This window comes from Microchirus variegatus (assembly GCF_963457635.1).
Source record: "Microchirus variegatus genome assembly, chromosome: 19".
Lineage (NCBI taxonomy): Eukaryota > Metazoa > Chordata > Actinopteri > Pleuronectiformes > Soleidae > Microchirus > Microchirus variegatus.
The window spans coordinates 6,684,817-6,706,004 of record NC_139820.1 but is presented as its reverse complement, the minus strand read 5'-3'; the positions used below and the strand labels follow the sequence as shown (position 1 = coordinate 6,706,004).

General features: G+C 41.3%; 1 protein-coding gene across 1 annotated transcript; it reads right to left on the bottom strand.

The window, feature by feature from the left end:
- Positions 1-244: 244 nt before the first annotated feature.
- Positions 245-20,344, bottom strand: aspscr1 (ASPSCR1 tether for SLC2A4, UBX domain containing). The gene is made up of 17 exons (XM_083905504.1): positions 20,247-20,344; positions 19,966-20,021; positions 19,278-19,392; positions 16,842-16,942; positions 15,511-15,568; positions 15,354-15,427; positions 14,734-15,271; positions 13,719-13,778; positions 13,342-13,472; positions 12,470-12,551; positions 12,288-12,354; positions 11,898-11,960; positions 10,530-10,582; positions 6,083-6,134; positions 5,900-5,969; positions 4,842-5,017; positions 245-545 (listed from the first exon to the last, which is right to left on the bottom strand). The coding sequence occupies exons 1-17, from the start codon at positions 20,334-20,336 to the stop codon at positions 535-537; spliced, it is 1,797 nt and encodes a 598-aa protein (XP_083761630.1). The 5' UTR covers positions 20,337-20,344; the 3' UTR covers positions 245-534.
- Between the last annotated feature and the right edge of the window lie 844 nt (positions 20,345-21,188).

Below are 21,188 nucleotides of genomic sequence, written 5' to 3'. Positions count from 1 at the left end.
TTCGTAAAAAACAAACAAGCAGAAGAACAATTAGTAACTCCACTATGCAGGTGTTGGGAAATAATGTTGTTCTGAACGTCATTGTACCGTGTATTGCAACTCCAGCGCTTCTGTGATGTCGAACAAAGCCGTCTACAAGTCACCTATTAACAAACTTAAACATGGAGCCAAGTTTCCCCCACCAAAATACCCAGAAAACAAACATCAGAAGACCTTTACAACAGCTACAATTCAAGTATTTGTACAACAATCTTTATTCACTCTGTAAATGTTTTCACCAACTGAATAAAAGCAGCCTCTTCATCCCAGAGATCAACTGGAATGAAACATGTTGCGTGGAAATGAAATAGTCACTATTTATTATCCTTATTTTGGGGGGAGAAAAATCTAGTTTAGTGCAGGCGTCTGCATCAAGTCCACTGCAGTAACAAAGTCGAAGGAAATGGCAGCAACAGGTTTTTATGTAAGTGCTCAGCTCAGTCACTCGAGGCAGCGATCGTCAGTCTTCTACTGCGGTCCATGTCCTTGTAGGTCTCATTTCTTACCTGCGTGGTAAACAAGGAACAGCATTTCAATTAAAGACCCGTCTTGTTTGAATGTGGAAAACACGTGTGAAAACAGTTTCTCTAGCTTTTTGTTTATTGTTTGTTCTTAATTCGATGTAAAAAAAAACATGCAGAAAAGCTCGGCCTCTATTTAAAATTCCTGATGAGGAGATGAAGAACAGAAAGAAGAGCAGACTCCTGCAGGTTCCACTGACAGAGACAGGGGGAGACAGAGAGCAGCACCACAAGTCCTCAAAAAGCCACTGACAGTCAGGAGGATGGCTGTCCCAGAGGAGACAGTTGTGGTCAAGGATCGAGAAACATGCTTATGCATTTTTTGTGTCGTTCACCTTCGTTTACAAAAAAAAAAGCCACTATGGCAGTTGGATTTCAAAATGGTGGCCAAAAAAGTTGTCCCTGGTCTGACCATTACACCTGCAAGGACTGTAATGATGTATTCAAATACATATTCAGGTACTTTAATATAGAGTCCTCAAACTGTTTCCACAAAGTTGGAAGCATTGCATCGTCCAAAAAGTCTTGGTGTGCTGAAGCGTTAAAGCTCCCATAGAGTGGTCCTATCGCACATAATGTGAGTTATGGAGGTCTACTTACATACATTAACTTGTTTGTATGGTCAAAAACCTCAGAGTTGCTGCAAACGAGCCGGTGGAAATCTCTCCTCACTGAAGCTCTCCTCAGCCGCTGTGTTTCAGACTGAAATCTCACCCCCAGAAGACAGACCGTGTTGTGATTGGTCAGCCAACGTGAGCTTTACCAACTGTCTTGTGATTGGCCAGGTACCTGGAAGTTACGTAATTAGCAACTTCAGCTCTGAGAAGCGCAGCTCCCCCTCTGGAACGGTGGATGTACTGCTACTCATTATCAAAACACTCTTTTAACAATGTTTAAAAATGGCTTTGTCACGCCTCCTCGCCGCAGTCCCTTTTAAGATCTTTGACCCGGAGTTGGACCCAGAGTCAGAAGACCAATGAAAGACCTCAACAACGGACGTTCTTCTTCTTCTGCGGTACAATGTACTCAACCATATGTGCCCGGACTAGTTCCCAGAGCAGTAGGATCTGCTGTTCAGGAGACGGGATCCTTACGTCACAAATCCAGGCTTATTCAGAGCGCTTCCAGAGCTCGAGAATACAACCCAGCGTTCTCAGCAGTGGCTGAACTGCTTGTTTCGAAACTTATGGCGCCAATACACACCAAAAGAACAGTGTGAATTGGAACTTCTGGTCTATGGCAGCTTTAACATTGTTCACTGTAGATAAGGGACCTGGACCAAAGCCCGACTAAAACACCTGAATTTTATATTTTACAGGCCAATCCACAAACGCGACAAATCAATATGACCATAACATGGCTGCAAGTTCTTTCCACTTTAGCTTTGTTGCATAACATCAAGAGACAACAAGGAAACCAGAGGTCTGCACGTGGACAACGACCAAGTGTTTTGCGCTGTAATCAACTCTGCGATTTCTGTTCTCCTTTAAGAACTGTTTACTGCCACATCCAGCCAACTTCTCTCTCTGCGTTTCTGCTTCGAGCCAACGTGCTTTTCCGACATCTAATTTCGTTGCATAACCTCAAAACAAATTGCTATTTTTGACAGACGTGCCTCAAAATAAAAACACATGCATCACTTTGGCACCACATTTATATAAAGCCTTCAGAAAAAAAGCATGTGGCTTTATAATCCATACTGAATATGAAACAGAAACTGGATATGCGTTGAAAATCAGTCACACAAAAAAAACTAAGTGTCATCGAGAGAGGGCTGGAAAACCTTGGGCAGCATGGGATGTGATGTCCAGTAAATCCTGTCAACGCGGCTTAGATGGCAATAGTGACCATCAGAAAAACCTTTATTCTTTTTTTTTTTTAAAGAGTAAAAGCTTTTTTGATGCAACAGAAGGTCACCAGATGGTTAAAGACTGGAAGTATGTCAGGTCTAATCGCGATTCTTTCACTACATGTCAGCACGCTCCGAGTTATCATGAAAACCAGGTTAAACGATAGGACATGTTCAGTGAATGACAGTCTCAGACACCGGACCCTGTGTGTGTGTGTGTGTGTGTGTGTGTGTGTGTGTGTGTGTGTGTGTGTGTGTGTGTGTGTGTGTGTGTGTGTGTGTGTGTGTGTGTGTGTGTGTGTGTGTGTGTGTGTGTGTGTGTGTGTGTGTGTGTGTGTGTGTGTGTGTGTGTGTGTGTGTGTGCGCACCGTCCCTCCCTCCCCTCTGCCTTTTTTTCTTTCAACTTTCCTCATGAAAGAAAAAAAAGCAGCCGCAACTTTCTTAAGAGACACACATGGACGCACGCAGAGATCAGGCCAGGGAATTTTAAAAAAAGGCGCACGAAAAAAAAACATAAACAACATGAGAGAAAATGGAGCAATGTTCTTTCCACAAAAAAACATCAAAAACGGCGACCACCAGCAAAAACCACAATAGGACAATAGAAGAAGCACCGTGCCTGGACTGACCACAGAGGACATGGTGCCGTGTGATGTGGCCCAGCAGTGATCTCTGCGTCCCTGGGCTCTGAGCGTCTGTAGTGGTGTCCTGGGCCGGAGGGGGGGAGGTACAATCCTCGACTAATTGGTTCATCCTAACACGCATCCTTATCTTCTGAGTCATAAAGAATGCTGCTTTCAGAAGGCTATTTCCAATTAACTGTGGTTTTTGGGGGTTATTGTGTTTTTTTTTTTTTACCATGACAAGAACTGTGTGGTTTAAAAGCGCTCTGTTCTTTCTCATCAGGGGAAAAAAAAAGGGAAGTGATGCGTGAGCGGGACAGCTCCAGGGGTAAACTATTTGTTTCTGTTTTGAGTGTTTACAAGTGTTTTCATACCTAACCTGTTCTGGTCTGGTGGAAAAGCAGCCAGTGGGACTGTGGTGTGCACGTGCGTGTGTGTGTATGTGGACTGTGATGACCTGAGCAGGTGAGTCCTCTACAAAGCAACAAACCAGCTGAGCTGCTATTAAAAGAGACCCCCCCCCCCCCATCTCTGGAGAAAATCAAGTTTTTGATCTTGTTAATTTGTCCATATGGTGTGTTTTATAAGAGCAACACATACCATAAACGGAGTGAAATGAGCCGAAAACATCACGGCTGGATCCATGACGGAAATTAAGGTTTCAGACGATCAAGGTGTTACACTACCGTTCGAAAGTTTGGGGTCACTTAGAAAAAGTCCTTATTTTTGAAGGAAAAGCACTTTCTTCCCCCAATGAATATAACATTAAATGAATCACTCTATACATTGTTAATGTGGTAAACAACTATTCTAGCTGCAAACGTCTGGTTTTTTAATGGAATATGTACATAGGTGTATCGAGGCCCATTTCCAGAAACCATCTCTCCAGTGTTCTAATGGTACATTGTGTTTGCTAATTGCGTTAGATGATTAATGATTATAATGTAATGTAATTATATGTACAGGTGACCCCAAACTTTTGAACGGTACTGTATAACAAACCTATTCCCAGAAGAGCCCTGCATAAAATTCTTGACATTGATAAATATAGGCAGAAACATCATCGTTTCAGCTCAAATGTCACTTCGTTGAGACATCATACCATAAAAATAATTAAAAAAAACACAGCTGAATTGACCGCTCCCACCAACACAGAGGTAGAGGAGTTGTGTTACTAAACAACACACGCAAACCTGCACCGTTTTTGACGAGTAATCAAAAGCAGCATTTGGCAAGGTACGACAGAAGAAGTTAATTGATTAACTTTTTAATACCGCAATATATCTTCAAAGCAGTTATCTGGCCCATACCTACTTGACCTGCAGTTATTTTGAATATTAAATTAAATGAGCTATCAATTCAGTTGAGAATTACAACAGGATAATAGCCAAAGGAGTCTGCCATGAGAGTGTCATGTTTTTTGTTGATGTTGTTGTACAATCTAATAATATCTCTGTAAACCTTTTCAAACAAGACTGCAAGTGTTTTGTTTCTCGTAGTGAATGGAACATAGCAACAACAGGGGTAAAAACCTCAATCTGCCCTTCATCTTTTCATCATTTATGGCATGTGTGTTCATAGTCACTTTTTCTTGTTGACACCAGAAAAAGGATGAACACATGGTCTGCTCACCAGCGAATACACGATTTGAACTCACCACATGGGCACATGAAACGTCGATGACGCAGCAGGACAGTCACGGAAAATGACTTCATGTTTATGCCTCATAACGTGTTGTGTAAAAAAATGTGTTGTGTTGGAGCTGTAGTAGAACCAGAAGGCAAGACTGGAGCCATGACCTGTCCTCACCTGGAAGCTTGAGCCACTTGGGCACCTTTCCTGGGTCACATCTGGTCGTCTTAGCAGCCTGGCTGTGTGTAGATGGGTCTCTCGCTTCCTGTGGTTCTGATGTGTGTTCAATAGGGAGAGAGGGCTCCTCTGAGGCCACAGAGCTGGAGGGAGGTGTCGGGGCACGGATCATGTAGCTGAGGTAGAAAGAAGGGATAAAGAAAATGGAGATTATTTTAAATATGCCACAAGAAAATAAGGAAGATGCTTTTTTGTTTTCCTGCAGAATGTGTGTTTCTACTTAAAGCGGCGTTGCTGTTGTTTTTGGCAGGAGGAGCTGCGGTAAAACCTAAATGAGTACGAGCGAGATAAAGATCAAAAACACAAGTGGAGTGATGACCTTGTTAAAGATGCAACAGGGCAACAGGTGGGGAGGGGGGGTCACTTCAGGGAAAAGGGCTCTATCTTTAGAAAGAGTGGAAAACTGTGTGTGTGTGTGTGTGTGCGTGTACGAATCCTGTATGCGCGTGTCGGAAATGAGGGCGTATAGGGGCACCTGCTGTTCAGGGCAAAACCTCAAAGGGATTCCAACGATGACAGCTTTGTGACAGGAAAATAGGCTGGTTGCCACAAGATACAAGTGCATATATACATATATATATATATATATATATATTTATATTTATAGACACATATATATATATAAATATACACATACATACACATTTATACAAATATATACATACACACGCACATATACATATACACAAATACATATACATACACATATATACACAAAATAATCATTAATTAATCATTAACAATAACTGCGATTAGCATACTGGAGAGATGGTTGCTAAGAATGGGCCTCTATACATGTAGATATTCCATTAAAAACCAGACGTATGCAGCTAGAATAGTCGTTTACCACATTAACAATGTACAGAGTGTATTTCTGATTCATTTCATTTTAGATTTATTGGAAAAAAAGTGCTTTTCCTTCAAAAATAAGGACATTTCTAAGTAACCAAACTTTAGAACGGTTGTGTATGCACTTGTTTAGACAAGCATTTGCGTACCTTGCAATGGACTCATTCGCTTGCACGGCTGAGACGGATGAATCGAGGAGTTCCCTCTTCATGTAAAAATCTGTGGAGGAAACACGCACATGAGCTGTTGTTCTTTTACATTCTTCAGTAATTGCACCAGCTTCTAATTCAAACACGCTTATTATGAAAGACAAGAACCCAAAAGGACAAAACCTGTCTTATCGTCAGAGCCGAAGTACACCAGCGCACCAGGAAACAAGTTGGCCTGCAGACAGAGAAGGACACAGAGAGAGGAGAGGGGGAGAAATGAACAGAAGCCTTCAAAAATATTTGGCACACAAATCCGTTTCTGCAAAACACAGAAAAATGCAAACAAAAGTGGCTCCCGCTACACGCAAACCGAGCGCTGCCACCACATCCAAGTCAAGTTCATTTTTGAGGATGATTCATTGCTCGCGGATCTGAACCAGTAACCGTGGCTCTTTGAAGCAGACCACAAAATGAGCGCCAATCAAATGGTTAGTGAAAACACTTTCACCCCTCAAGCACAACACTCCTCCTCTCCAGTGATAGTCTTAATGGTTATAATGGACCAGTCGCAGGCAGATATTATCAAGCGTACAATTATGAGGTAGAGCCACAGACAGACAGAAAAGCAGGGCACACGTCTGACTCAAATAGAAAGAAACAAAACAACAAGGAGTTTAAGAAAAATGGAATCTCTCCCTCGACTCATGTACTCATTTGTAGGAAAACAGAAGTATTAAGATGAACTGTATTAAAAAATGAAGCGGTGAAAGAGTTGGTCTCCTGAGGTCAAAAACCACTGTTGACGCAAAAGTAAATATATTCTCTATATTCTATTCTGAATTTTGGTTGAGCACACAAGTTGACAAAGGCTTTCATAAGCTACTTTCTTGCCATTGTAGTCATGACTAACCTCATATGAAATATTTTGTTAGAAATAGTTTCAACGCCTGATGAATACTTGATCATTATTTGGATTATTCTGTCATTTATTGATCCCTGCTTCTGACACGCAGCATCACCTATGAGCTTATTAATCGCATATATGAGTTAAGGAGGTCTACTTGCATACATTAACTTGTTTTTATGGTAAAAAACCTTCTATTTGCAGCAAACGAGCCAATCGAAATCTCTCCTCACTGAAGCTCTCGTCAGCTGTTTCAGACCGAAATCTCACCCCCCCCAGACGGACTGTGTTGTGATTGGCCAGCCAACGAGAGCTTTCCCAACGGTCTTGTGATTGGCCAGGTACCTGGAAGTGACGTAATTAGCACGTCAGCTCTCAGAAGCGCAGCTCCCCCTCTGGAACGATGGATGCACTGCTACTAATTATCAAAACATTGTTTTAACAATGTTTAAAAAACGTCTCCATCACGACTCCCCGCCGCAGTCCCTTTCACGACTTTGACCTGGAGTCGGACCCAGAGTCAGAAGACACTGTCGCAAGTGAAACACCTCCACAATGGACGTTCTTCTTCTGTGGTTCAATGTACACAACCGGAGCAGGAGGATCTGCTGTTCAGGATCCTTACATCACGATTCCAGGCTTTTTCAGAGCGCTTGCAGAGCCTGAGAATACAATAAAACCCAGCGTTCTCAGCAGTGGCTGAACTGTTTGTTTCGAAACTTTATGGCTTCATAAACGAGGTAATCGCGCAGAAACACACCCAAAAAAACTTCGTTAACTGGAACTTCCGGTCTATGGGAGCCTTTAAAGGCTGATTAAAGGACGACTTTCACATTTCAAAATGAGTTATCGCGAAGTATTAACATCCGCTCTCATCCATCCCCTGGATCTATTGTTAGCATAAGTACTTAATACTAGTGCGCTACGATGAAGGTGAGCTGCAGCAATATTTGTCATTGGTGGAACATTTTCCATCTATTCCATCTCCAGCATTGCACTGCTTCAAAGTGGCAGTGTAAAAAGAGAAGCGACGACCGTAGCTGGGATTAGGCAGGTTTACCCACACAATGTCCTTTCTCTCTCTCTCTGGCCCTCAACCTCATCCTCACCCTCTTCCTCAGTAACCGGTTGCTAAATTGGGCCACGCTGCTGGCCTAATTGCTGTCATCTCAGGCCTGTGAGCAGGAAACAATGCGTTACAGTGAAACAACAGACATTCCTGCGATGCTGCTGCTCCCTCTTGCAGCCGCACTTCCACTAAGACAGGTTAAGACAGGGCAACGGTACGAGACCAGTGTCTGAGAGGGTATGAAAATCTAAAAAGAAAAATAAAGAGGCAGAGCAGATTCTGATGGAAGACAGAGGGCGAGACGGATAAGGGGAGGGATGCCCGGTATCAAAGGGCTTCTGGGTTGGGAAACATTCCTTTCTTGACATGACACAAAGTGATTAGAGAGAGTGTGTGCGTGCCTGAGTGTGTGTGAAAAAGAGGGAAAGAGAGACATATGCGTGTGCCCTTACGTCTATGTGACGTGACAAAAAAAAAAAAAGATTAAAAGATTCTTAGTCTGTGTGCGTGTACACATGCATGTGTGTTGTATAGACAGGGAAAAAGAACCAGATATTATAGTGAACGATGATGTGCACCATTGTGAGGACAATTTTGATTGATAAATCACACCTTAAATGGCTGTATATATATATATGGCTGTAAGTGGTTAAGGATAACACTTGTTCAGGCCGTCCAAATGAAAGGAAGTCAATGCAGCGCCCCCTGCCGCTGCAGCATAAACGCCTCCGTACATACTTGTATGTAGTATAAACAAGGCTTGAGGCTCCGGCAGCTAACAGCAGTTAGCATTTGGAATTTGCCAACTCGAGCCAGCACATTGCCATCATATATAAAATGAATCCACTGGACACGTAAATTGCCCTCGCCTGCACTCACGGGTTTTCTTTTTTAGGGACAAAGCGGAGCTCCGCGAGACAACAATTCCAGGAATCATCACAACAGTGCAGAAGTCAACATTGCGTGTTTTATCGCCTGTATTTAGACTGAGGCGGACCACAAAAACATGAGTGAGTCATCTTTTTCACACTTTGCCTACTCATAGGGCCTCCAAAGTCCCAAATATAAGTATTAAAAAGATTAAAAAGTTGATTTTGCATAATATGTCCCGATGGCTGTTTGACTTGATTTTAGGATTGGGCTTATTATTTTAGTGACAATGGTTAAGGTTAAGAGGCTCGGAGAAGTATTATGTCCAAAAGTGTCCTCACTAAGATAGCTGTACAAGAATGTAAGTGTGTGGGTGTACTTTTTATTACCTCTTTAGGCATAAACACTGACCTTGTCAGGACCAGTAGTCCTCATGAAGACGAAAACCTAGTCTTAATGAAGCAGAACCTCATTTCTGAGGAACTGGTTAAGTTTGAATTTGAATTGTGGTTTGGAATAATGATTTGTTTAGGTTATCTGAACGAAAGGAAGAGTCCTTTAAACGATAGCTGCATGAACCTGTGTAAGTGTGTGTGAAAGAGGGAGAGCCAAGGACATGACATCAAGTGGATTAAAGATTTTCGTTTAAGCACTGTCATGCTTTTAAGTCCCTAATGGATAGAGGCATGGGTGAGGGAGGGGGCTGAGGCACAAGAAAGGGATGGAGGAGTGATGGTGGTGCTGGTGGAGTTGGGGTACAGGAGAGGGACATGTGGTGAAAAAAACAGACAGGGAGAGTTCAGAAAAGGACAAAAATGTTTGGAAAAACAACGAGGGAAGGATGATTTCCGCGACCTCATCAGATGGGATTCAAAAATAGTGGCACCATGGGGACACGGGAGTGTGTTTGAGGATGGTTATCTTTTGTAGCAGTTCCCTCTAAGGAGCTGAATCTTGTTCATCAGATACAACACATCACTTCAAACAACTTTCTCTTCCTCCCCTTCATTTCTCCACATTTTCAGGTTTAATGATATAATAAGGTTAGACCTGGGCACTTTTTTTTATCCTTCAGTTTGACATTAAATACATCCGTCTTTCGTCATTTGTGCAAAGTTGACATGACGTTCCAAACCGAGCTACTGTGAGGACGAAGAGTTTCATTGCGTGTCTGTAACAGAGAACATCTCCCCCCCCCCCTTGTTTTTCATTGCATCTCTTTGCTCAACTGTTTCACGGATAGCTCAAAACTTAAAGGCAACAAAACATCAAGGCTGCCCATTGCTCTGTGTGCATGTGTGTGTGTCTGTGTGGAGATCAAAGCGAGGCCTGTATTAACCCCATGTGCCAGCCTGGGAAAAATCAAGCCCAGCTGGGGTCAAGGACAGTGGAGCGAGGGGGGGAACAAGTGTGAGGGTGTGTAGGAGCGAGAGAAGAGGGGGAGAATGGGAATGTGGTGAGTCTTTGAAGAGGAGAGAGGGACCAGCAGATACATTTTACAGTTAATCTGTGTGTGTGTGTGTGTGTGTGTGTGTGTGTGCGTGCATGGACTGGTATCCACGGGGTCTGAAAAACTAGTAGCCTATTATATTTGTGAGGTCCAAGAGGTTTGTGGGAACCAAGTTTGAAAAAAAAAAAAATGGTACGTGCATGTTTTGCAGTCTTTGTTTTCTGGAGTTCGAGGTTGATGTGGTTTGCTTGAGTCAAATTGTTCTGTTTGTTATTAGGTATTGCATTAAAGCGTTGCCCCGCACACACCTAAAACTACACTGTGCAAGGATTCTTACCTGGAAAAGTGTTGCCGAGAGGTCGTCCAGAATGGTCTTTGGGGGGGTGATGACTGTAATAAAGACGTGAGGCCAACAGGGTGAGATTAGAGACGGGGAGGAAAGTCTTTTCACTCGGATATAGAACAGTACTTACACTGGAACCAATGGAATGTTTGATTTGAAAAAGTGAATAAAACTTGGACAGAACACTTGGCTGCAGATATACAATTTGTTTAAAGCTGCAGAGCGTTATTATTCTGCCACTGCTTACTATCTGTGAACAGAAACATTATTTTATTTTACATAATTTATATGATCCATTCTTTAATCCAGAATCAGAAGGGGTTAGCGTGTCTTTACTAGCACTTACACTACCATTCAAAGGTTTGGGGTCACTTAAAAATGTCCTTAGTTTTGGAGGAAAAGCTCTTTTTTTTAATGAATATAACATTAAATGAATCAGAAATACACTCTATACATTGTTAATGTGGTAAATGACTATTCTAGCTGCAAACGTCTGTTTTTTAATGGAATATGTACATAGGTGTATAGAGGCCCATTGCCAGAAACCATCTCTCCAGTGTTCTAATGGTACATTGTGTTTGCTAATCGCGTTAGAAGGCTATTGGATGATTAGAAAACCCTTGAAAACCCTTGTGCAATTATGTTAGCAAAGCTGAAAACAGTTTTGCAGGTTCTACGACAAATATTATTTAGAATAAAAAGCATTATTTCTAATCTTGTCAATGTCTTGACTATATTTTCTATTCATTTTGCAACTCTTTTGATGAATACAAGTGTGACTTTTAACGGAAAACACAAAAGAAGATGTGTATAGGTGACCCCAAACTTTTGAACGGTAGTGTCAATGTCACCAGGAGTCAGAAGATTCAAACACCGCTTTACAGACGCAGATAGTAACTTGGAGCTTAATGAGCTTTGTGCGAACCCGTCCCGACAATATTTTTCAAACTTCCTTAAAACTTCGGTTTACGTCTAAAAGAAACGATTTCTGAAGTTGCTTAATTATTATTATGTTCCTTGTACAAGTGTAAATCAAATCTACTGCCTATGAAACAGGATACATTTTTTAATCAGACAATTATTATTAGTAGTAATTATATTATTAGTGGTCAACTATTTTGATAACCGATTAATCAGTTTGAAGCTTTATTCATGATTAAAACAAGATTTCTGATTGTTTTAGCTTCTCAAACGTGAATATTTGCTTTGTTTCTTTGCTCCACATAACAAAGAAATCAATAAAACCGAATCATTTTGGTTTGTGGACAAAAACAAGACATTCGAGAACATCGTCATTTCCAGGTTTGACAAACACTGAGCAACATTTTTCCATTGATAAGTGGGAAATGAAATGACACTTACACAGGTAGAAATTGAGCTGAGGATTCTCCAGGTGACTCTTCACAAAGTCCCTCACAGCCCACACTGGACACAAAGAAAATTAATATTCAGCTACGTCAGTCGCCGTGTGGAGTAAGAAAAATATGGAATTTCCCTCCAATTTGTTGTTCTGCTTCTTGTCATGTTACTGTTGGGGCTGAGGTAGATCTAATCCCCGGAATTACAGACCTGTCTCATTCTTTCTGTCTCTCTGTCACTCTGGTGTGGCTACAGCCATAAATGTGGTGGGGGAGCCACAAGTAGCTTTAACATTGCAGCCATACCTGTGGCGAGCCAGCTGAAATGAACACTCTCAGACACGCAAACACACGAAACACACACATAAGCGCACGCACACACACACACACACACCTGTCTCCAGGGGCCTGAAGAAGCCTTGTAGAACATGTCTGTCTGGAAACTGGACCCTCAGGACCACCTGGAGACACACACACACACATGGGAAAAGTAGGCTATGTTAAATCTGTACATTTTCAAACAAGTAAAAAGACAATTAACAGGATTTGGATTATTTGTTTGTCTCTTCTACTCACTTTGGGATATCTGCCCATCTTCTCCTTCATCTGGGATTCCCTCAGAGATTTAGTCATCAGTGGAGCTTCCTCCAACAACTTCCTAGACGAAGAACCAAAAAAAGACTGAGTTACAATAAAATGCACCACGAAATAAAAGCACACCTTTGGTATCAATAACAGTGAATAAAGGTGAAACCATCCTCTGCCTTCACTCATGTGTGGCCATGTATGCGTGTTCGCGTGTTGGAGGTTGAGTTGAATTGCTGTGGTCGGCTTAATTCCACCCCTGGTAATTGCAGTCATTGAAACTGTAGTAGCGTAGCCATGAGGCAGCCAGCTAAGTCAATACAGACAAAGATTAAAGGATGTTCACGGCGAGGTCTCAACCTGACGGTGTTTGGTCGATGGCTGGAAGATAAACGTCTCCGCACACAGCAGGTTTACTAATTGCTCTCCGCATACCATATTTAGAAGCTTTTGTAGTGTGCGTGGTGTCTCATAAATGAGAACACGTTCGAAAACACACACACTATGTCACAGCAGCTGTGGTCCGCTGCAGCCACATGCGAAAGAGCGCAGAGTAAACTTCCCCGCATCTGTTTTGAAGAGGCACTCGTAAATAAATAAAAACATCAAAACTCACAATAAATAAAGAACTTCAAAACACACGCAGTGATGTCCAGCGCTCTATGGCATCTTATCACTGCAATGGTATTCAGCAATTAAGGATCATACATTGATAGAACAAGCACGGGGCCGAATGCCAAACTGAATAATTGTCTGCTGCCAACAGCCAAGAACACGACTTATCTGGATGGGTTTCTGCAGCCATACAACGCAGCCAAGAGGCAAACACAACCACCTCCATCCCTTTTTCTTCCTCGTCTCACCTCTCGCTCTTTAGCTGGGAGAAGCGCTTCCGCACGTCATCCATCGTTATTTCAAAGAACTCGTCCGGCAAATCCTGGTGGCCCTCAGAATGACGAAACTTTGAGTCCAAGTGGTAGATGAGAGGCTCCCTCTAGAGAGAGAGAGAAGGACATTAATTAATACAATTAATACAATATTAATACAAGCATCGCCAATGAAACATGAGGGCTTTTATGCCTGCAATTAGCAACAAGTGGCCTGAATGGGAATCAGGCACCGAAATGAGGACATATTCAGTAGTTAGCTGTAGGCAACTGGATTTCCTCGAGTTAAGCTGAAGACATTTTACATCTTCAGTTTCGGGAGAATTTCGGGAAAACAGAAACAAAGGCGCTACCTCAAAGACCCCGTCTCCATGATCCATGTCCTCCACTGGTGGTTTGGCCGTGACGTGGGACTGTGTAAGGAACAGAACATGCAACAAATAATATACTCTATTACTCATTTTCAAGCAGTACACTACCGTTCAAAAGTTTGGGGTCACCTACACAATTTTTTGGGGTGTTTTCCATTAAAAGTCAGACTTTTATTAATCAAAAGAGTTGCAAAAGAATAGAAAATATAGTCAAGACATTGACAAGATTAGAAATAATCGTCAAAGAACCAGCAAAGCTGTTTTCAGCTGTGCTAACATAATTGTACAAGGGTTTTCTAATCATCCAATAGCCTTCTAACGTGATTAGCAAACACCATGTACCATTAGAACACTGGAGAGATGGTTGCTGGAAATGTGCCTCTATACACCTATGTACATATTCCATTAAAAACCAGTCGCTTGCAGCTAGAATAGTCGTTTACCACATTAACAATGTATAGAGTGTATTTCTGATTCATTTATTAATTGAAAAAAAAAAGTGTTTCCTTCAAAAATAAGGACATTTCTAAGTGACCCCAAACTTAAGAATAGAAGCTCTATTCCCGCTGCTGTGACTTAAAATTAAATACAATTTTAACCGTGAGAACAAAAGAAATCATGCGGTGTTACGTGTTACTATTTTGGTGGCGGTCACAAATAAATCAAAGTATGAGCGCTGACGAGAGGAGGTGGTCTCTAATCTGACCTGAGGATGGATTACATTCATGCACGCCCAGGAATGTGACCACATCAATCCTCAAACCAACCTCCAAATGCGGTTCTTGTGATTGGATCCGAGGACACATTCTAGGCTTAGCATGATCTCCATGTGATCAGATCACTCAGGATAGATGGATCACTAAAAGTTGTTTTTAACTGTACTCCTGTACACCTGAAATTTGTATTTAGAGAACAAAATAGTCTCGAAAATACTGGGCAATTTAATTTCCCCATAACAAGATCAAATCATTTCTTGATTAACAGTGATGAGGCTCACCTTAGAACTGGAGCTGTGGCTGGATTTGGCTTTCTTAGCTTTCGGCGATTCGACTGCAGCACTCACAGAGGACAGAGCGGAGGATGAAGGCAAGCGGCCCACCGCTCCAGGGCCCCCAAGACGCTGACCGCCTCCAGAGAAGGGAATGAAAGGGGCTGAGGGAACGTTGGGGGAGGAAGAAGGCGAACGCGAGTTTAGTCCCGATGGTCCAGCTTCCTCGCCATCGTCCTCTTGCACACCTCTCTGGACAGGTGCAACCTTTGGCCGTACTGCATCCTGGGGATTCACAACCGCTTCCTGTTGAACAGAAGGCGCGATGGTGACAGATACAGGAGCTGGCTTGGGGAGGGCTTCCTTTGGCCGGTCAGGGCTTGAATTTCTAGCTGGCACGTTTGTTGATGGTGACTCTGGATGTGATGGAGCAGGCTCGGGCTGAGAAGCTGAGGAGCCATGTGTGGTTTCCTCTGGTATAGCAGCTGTTTCAGTGACACTGGTGCCATCGTCCTCTCCAGGAGATTTGTTATTTTTGAGTAAAAACCTTTAACAGAAATAAAGAAATAAACTGTAAATGTGATTTCCATCATTGGACAGTTGACAGATATCACACAGACAGAGCCCACCTGACGATGGCACTTCCTCCCGTTAGACCTAGCGACTTCAGAGTGGCCTTCTTTAGTGCTTCTTCCCCACTCACCTACACCGAACACACACACACAGAGTTGTGTTAAATCCACTTACTTGTCTTGAAAAAGGTCAAGTTAAAGCAACATTTCATACCTCATCTCTCATGTAGACACACACAGGAGTGGATCCTGACTCGGGCTCGTCTGACAAACTGACGGGGAGAAGAAGAGATGTGAAAATCAAGGGTGATTGATTTTTATTTGCTTAAGCTGTCACCAAACAAAACCCACAAGTGACTCTCTTGTTGTGGAAATCAGCCTCTGTGATTTTACAATAAAACCTCATTCGCTGCAGTGGCATGCCGTCAGCATGTGTAAACCATGTGTGCACAATCCCGTGTAGAAACTAACCGAACCATAAATGTTTTACTATTGTTCTCCTCAACTCTGAAAATCAAAGCTTACCCCTCCGCTTCACAACATTCCCAGAGCTTTTTACGCTGATGTGGGGCTAATATTAATTTCATGGAAGCAAGACTTCCTTGGAAAAGGATCAAAATACGGAGTGATGTCATTTAATAGAGATGAAATGAGGGCTGGACGGACACATGAGCACCTGGGACCTCACAGCTGGAACTACTGAGTAACAGCTGCGTGTGTGTGTGTAATTGAGTGCTGGTGATGTGTGGGAAAGTTCAAACTTCAGTAGAGGAGCGATGAGAGGAAAGAATTCTCATGTGACACAGTGTTCGCCTGCAATTATTTCTTACACAGTGACCTTTTACCTGACTGAAGGTAAAAGCTAAACACATCAGCCATCTATACGTTTTTCCTTTCACCACAACCAGCCATGGCACATCTTCGAGTCTGATTCTGCCAGACATTTTCGTCCTGTTAAAAGGTTGTTTTTTTCTCTTTCCACAAGAGCTGAAACTATTCATCGAATATTAATTGATTACTAAATTAATCGTCAACTATTTTGAAAAATTGTGATCTTCGCTTACAGAACATAGTTTCATTCGGCTTTGCATTGGGAAAAACCGGCGGTCAAATGTGTTGCCCCATCAGCTTGGAACGATTTACAAAATCAGCAGAATCTCAAAGAGCTGGTCTCACAGGATGTTTTAAATCAACTTCCAATAATCTGGAGTCGTGTGAATGTGGCCGTAGATGTTTTAACTGAATTACACTGGCCTGTATTAGAGCTGAATATCATTCACATCTTGCTAAGGAATAACAGAGACACATTATTTGATTAAAATGGACAAATTTGAAGAATTATAAGAAGCAGAGTCACACAGTCAACAACAAGCAGGAGGATGGATTTTTTTTTGGCTTTGATCGAGTTGATTGATTTAACTTATTTGACAATCTGCAGGTTTGAACCTGCTGCTTCTGCAAGTTTGGAATTTCAACAGTGCCCCGTCCTAAAATTAACCCTTTAATTCAATATGTATTCTCAACATTCATACCGACAACACACACCTAATCTGAGGGAAATGCGTGAGCAGGTCCCACAGACTCTGTCCGCAAGAGAAGGAACCCTGGAGCCGAGAGCCGTCCTCCATCTGAAGCGCAATCCGCACCTGACGAAACAAGAAGCCACAGTTACACTGGTGTAGGTTTGGAGCAAACAATTAGTTCATCTACACTTTTAAACTCATAGTACATTCAATGTGTATGATTTGCAAGTGAAAACAATTACTAAGGAAGATGGATTTGATCCAAAACTACACTACCGTTCAAACGTTTGGGGTCACCTATACAATTTGTTGGTGTATTCCATTAAAAGTCCCACTTTAATTCATCAAAAGAGTTGCTAAATTAATAGAAAATATAGTCAAGACATTGACAAGATTAGAAACAATGATTTTTAAAACTGTTTTCAACTGTGCACAAGGCTTTTCTAATCATCTAATAGCCTTCTAACGCAATTAGCAAACACGTTTTACCACTGGAAATGGGCCTCTATACACCTATGTACATATTCCGTAAAAAAACAGACGTTTGCAGCTAGAATAGTCCCACTAACAATGTATAGAGTGTATTTATGATTAATTTAATGTTATATTCATTGAAAAAACAACAAGATGGAAATCCTCATGATAAAAATGTTTTCTTACATACTATGACTTAAGTCCCCTTGTTTCCCCCAAAAATGTGTGAATTAAAATGTGTGGATGCAAAAAGCGCACTTCAAAGCCTTTCACTCTGTAAGAATGTGTGACAAAAAAGGAAACACTACATCAAGTTTGAGCTCCGTAGGTGGTCATTTGTAAACTCTTGGCTCGACAGTCTTGAGTAATTTTGCAGGGAGAGAATTCTTTGAAAATCAAACCTGATTAAACCACATCTGGGCTACAAGAGTAACACCAGGCATCAGAGTGAGTCTGGTGCCTGGTGTTTCTCCTTTTTTTTTTTCTTTCTTTCTGTCTCTGAGCAATTCTACAAGCTGTTTATGTTTACTCAACAACCATGTTGTCTCGCACAGAATGTCTGCTGCATGTCGGCACACCAGGAGAGATGAAAAGAGCAGTTTGGCTGTCAACGGCCAAACACAAAACACTCACACACCAGCTTGGCCAACATGAATGTTAAATATGTGTGTGAGTGTGTTTGCGAGTGTGTTTGCATTTGTTACATCTTTAGGACCTTTTCTGGCATAAAGGCTGAACTTGTCAGGACCAGTAGACCTCATTGCGATCAAAACCTGGTCCTGGACCTCATTTCTGAGGAACTACTAATTTAGGGTGTCCAGTCCACATGAGTGGAAGTTAATGCAGGGTCCTAAGAAGAACAGCTGCACAAACCTGTTTGTGTTTCCGTCCGTGTGGTACGAAATTGAGTGAGTCCGAGAGCATAAAATTTGTGTGGCTTTAACAGTAAACCATCATCGTCATCATCAAATGAATAAGCACAAGAGATCAAACTCAGCTGGGATTTTACTGCTTAGATTATGATGCCATGATGTCATAGGAAACTACAGCTCACCTACAAAAAAGTATTTTTTCAGATAAAAATTGGCAAGAGAGCACACGTGGAATTTATGCATTTTCAGGTACTGATAATTGAAATAATATTGATTTTGTTTTTATATTTGGCTGAGTATCGTTTAGGATTTATTCTCCCAGAGTTAATTATAGGCAAGATATGCGATACTAAAGCACCAAGAATTTTCCTTTCCCGTAGATACTGTCAATCAAATTTTATAGGCCTATTTGCCTTGTTTCTTATATTTTAATTACTTAAAAAATAAGTGGAGAAATCATGAAAATTCAGATACTTCCATATATGGTCTGAGGTTTGATCAGGATATGATGAAAATCAGCTTTTTAACAACCTATAGGTGAGTTTGACTGATATGAAATACGGCACACATCAATGACAGGGATGAAATATGTATTGGTTTAACAGTAAACTGTGCGAACATTCCCAATGGTTAATTTTTTAACTCATACTATAATCACACTCATTGCGATATAGCAGTAAAGTCAAATAGCAGTCTCTCAGAGGCGGACGCCATCATTTTTGAGGAATACGCCAATGTTGGAAAAAAAACCTTTAGTATTAAATAAGCCTTTTATAACATCATGTTTGCCCAATAAAATAATGTTTAGAATAGAACCCAAATCATTTATTTGGCTCATTTAAGAATCAATTAGTCACGGAAATGGTTGTGAAAGTGTTACTGTAAGAGGACCACTATGGACTCCGATAGAGGACCTCTCTATCGGAGGACAATTGCTGGACTATATTAACAACTATCTTTTTAAAAATGTCCCATCGGTACAGTTTAGAAACCTGGCAAACCTTTAATTATAACTCTTTGCTGGTTTCCTGGTCAACACTAATTCCCAATGTTGTCACCTGAAGCATCTCAGCTCCTCTGAAGTTATTTTTATGAATTGTATTTGAGCAAACCTGGCTGTCAGCTACCGCTTGTTTCCTTGTGCTCATCACCATTTCCAGTTTAGCGTTGTTGGGCAGGTTGGCGAACCTCCATGGCACTGTGAGGTCAATAACAGTCCTCTGAAACCTGGCATGAGATGAAACAGACGGGGAAAATGAGTGAGCATCTCTATATAGTCATAACAACTAAAAGGAAACCATTATGTTTGTTGAAGTATATCTTGTTGCCGAGAAATCGACCTAGTCATTGAGAGTCATTTAAATCAGTTCATTACAATTTAGAGATTCTACAAAAGGACAGGAAAGGCAGACACCGTTTATTAAGGGATTAAAGTAAAGGGTGGCAAAGGGTAGCACTCTATCACTCTATTATTTAAGTAAACATTGAATTAAAATACGATTATTTTCTCATTGCAACAATAAAATAAAATTTTCACTTATTAAACCTTCAGCTAGCTGCCATGTCAGTTCACACATTACCTTTACATTATATGTTACATATTCTTATTCTATTATGCATTTGTAAAAATGTATATCATCTAACTTTATATCTTATTCTTATTACTTTCTTACATCTGTCACATGTTGTTTTTGCTGATGAAACAAGTCAATTCCCCAGGGTGGGATGAATACAGTAAAATCTAATTTAATAGAGTTAGTGCTAACTGAGGAAGCTAATATTGTGTCATAGTATACTCACTTTAAAGCATGATCGTCCGGGTTAAATCCGTGCCTTTTGCAGACGTCCTCCAGCACCTGAAGATGACAAATATCAGCCAATTGTCCCAAAGCAACTTGGAACACAATATAGCGACCACAACAATGTTGTTTTATCAGAAACTGATCTGTCACTGGCTAACTGCTGTTAGCCAAACAAGCTAACACCAGCTAACAGTTTGCGCTCGTTTGAGAACGAAACAACACACAACAACCAACTCTGACCCCCAGAATAATGTCGCGAAATGCCTTTAACACATTTACCTGTAACAGCGGGGTGTTTGGAGACACTTTGACGGCTTGTCTTCTCCCATTTGGAGTGAGAACAGTCACTGCTGTACCACTGGCGGCCATTGTGTGTCGTGACGTCACAGTGAAAAAAAAAAAAAAGGCTTTATTGGTTGGACAGCGGCATCGCGGTTTAAAGGGCCAGTTCATCCAAAATACCTGGAGGGGGGGAATGCAGATGTTACATTTAATTTGTGGTGCTATGTGACATTTATTTTGTGAAACCCAGACCAGAAATCCACTTGTTTTTTATAAGGGCTCATGACAAAACAGACCCAGTCACAAAAAGTGTTATGGGTATTCGGGTATTCCAAATATTAAAAAACAATCACACAAAGTGACAAATAGTATGACCATATCATCTGTTTTTTTGTGGGTCAACGTGTAAAACATATGGTAAACAATGACCTATTCTATCAGTCTTCTATACATCTGATCTTCTCTTGTTTTATTTTAATCTGAATAGATATATGGAGGAAAACAAGTTGATATATTTGACATGTAACAATGTATGCACAGTAAATATAATAAAAATCAATAAAACACTGCTGTAACAACTCAAAATGTCACAAAAATATTGAAAATGGCTTTGTGTAATCCATACACACAATCCAATACAGTGTCAAAAGGTGACATATTTATTACAACACAGAACAACCATTTCACATCTACACAGACTAATCTGCCCCAAGCACGCCTTCCTACTTCAAGCACAGTGACCCTCACAAGACAAGATGATAGATCTCGTCTGCAAACTGGCAACAACATCTCCAATCTGTTCCCCATATGGACGACTTCATACATGTACCATATGCCGCTTGACATGCGATCTTTCGAGAAACATAGAGAATCGAGGCCATTTTCTGTCTCAGCGAGGATCCCCTTTGGATCAAAGCTCCAATCAGACTGGACAGAGAA

Coding starts and splice junctions, on each gene's coding strand:
- aspscr1 (XM_083905504.1), bottom strand. CDS start 20,336: ATGGCCGCCAGTGGTACAGCAGTGACTGTTCTCACTCCAAATGGGAGA. Junction 12,552..13,341: donor TCCCAGCTAAAGAGCGAGAG/GTGAGACGAGGA, acceptor TTCTTCGTCTAG/GAAGTTGTTGGAGGAAGCTC. Junction 10,583..11,897: donor TCAGCTCAATTTCTACCTGT/GTAAGTGTCATT, acceptor TCTTTATTACAG/TCATCACCCCCCCAAAGACC.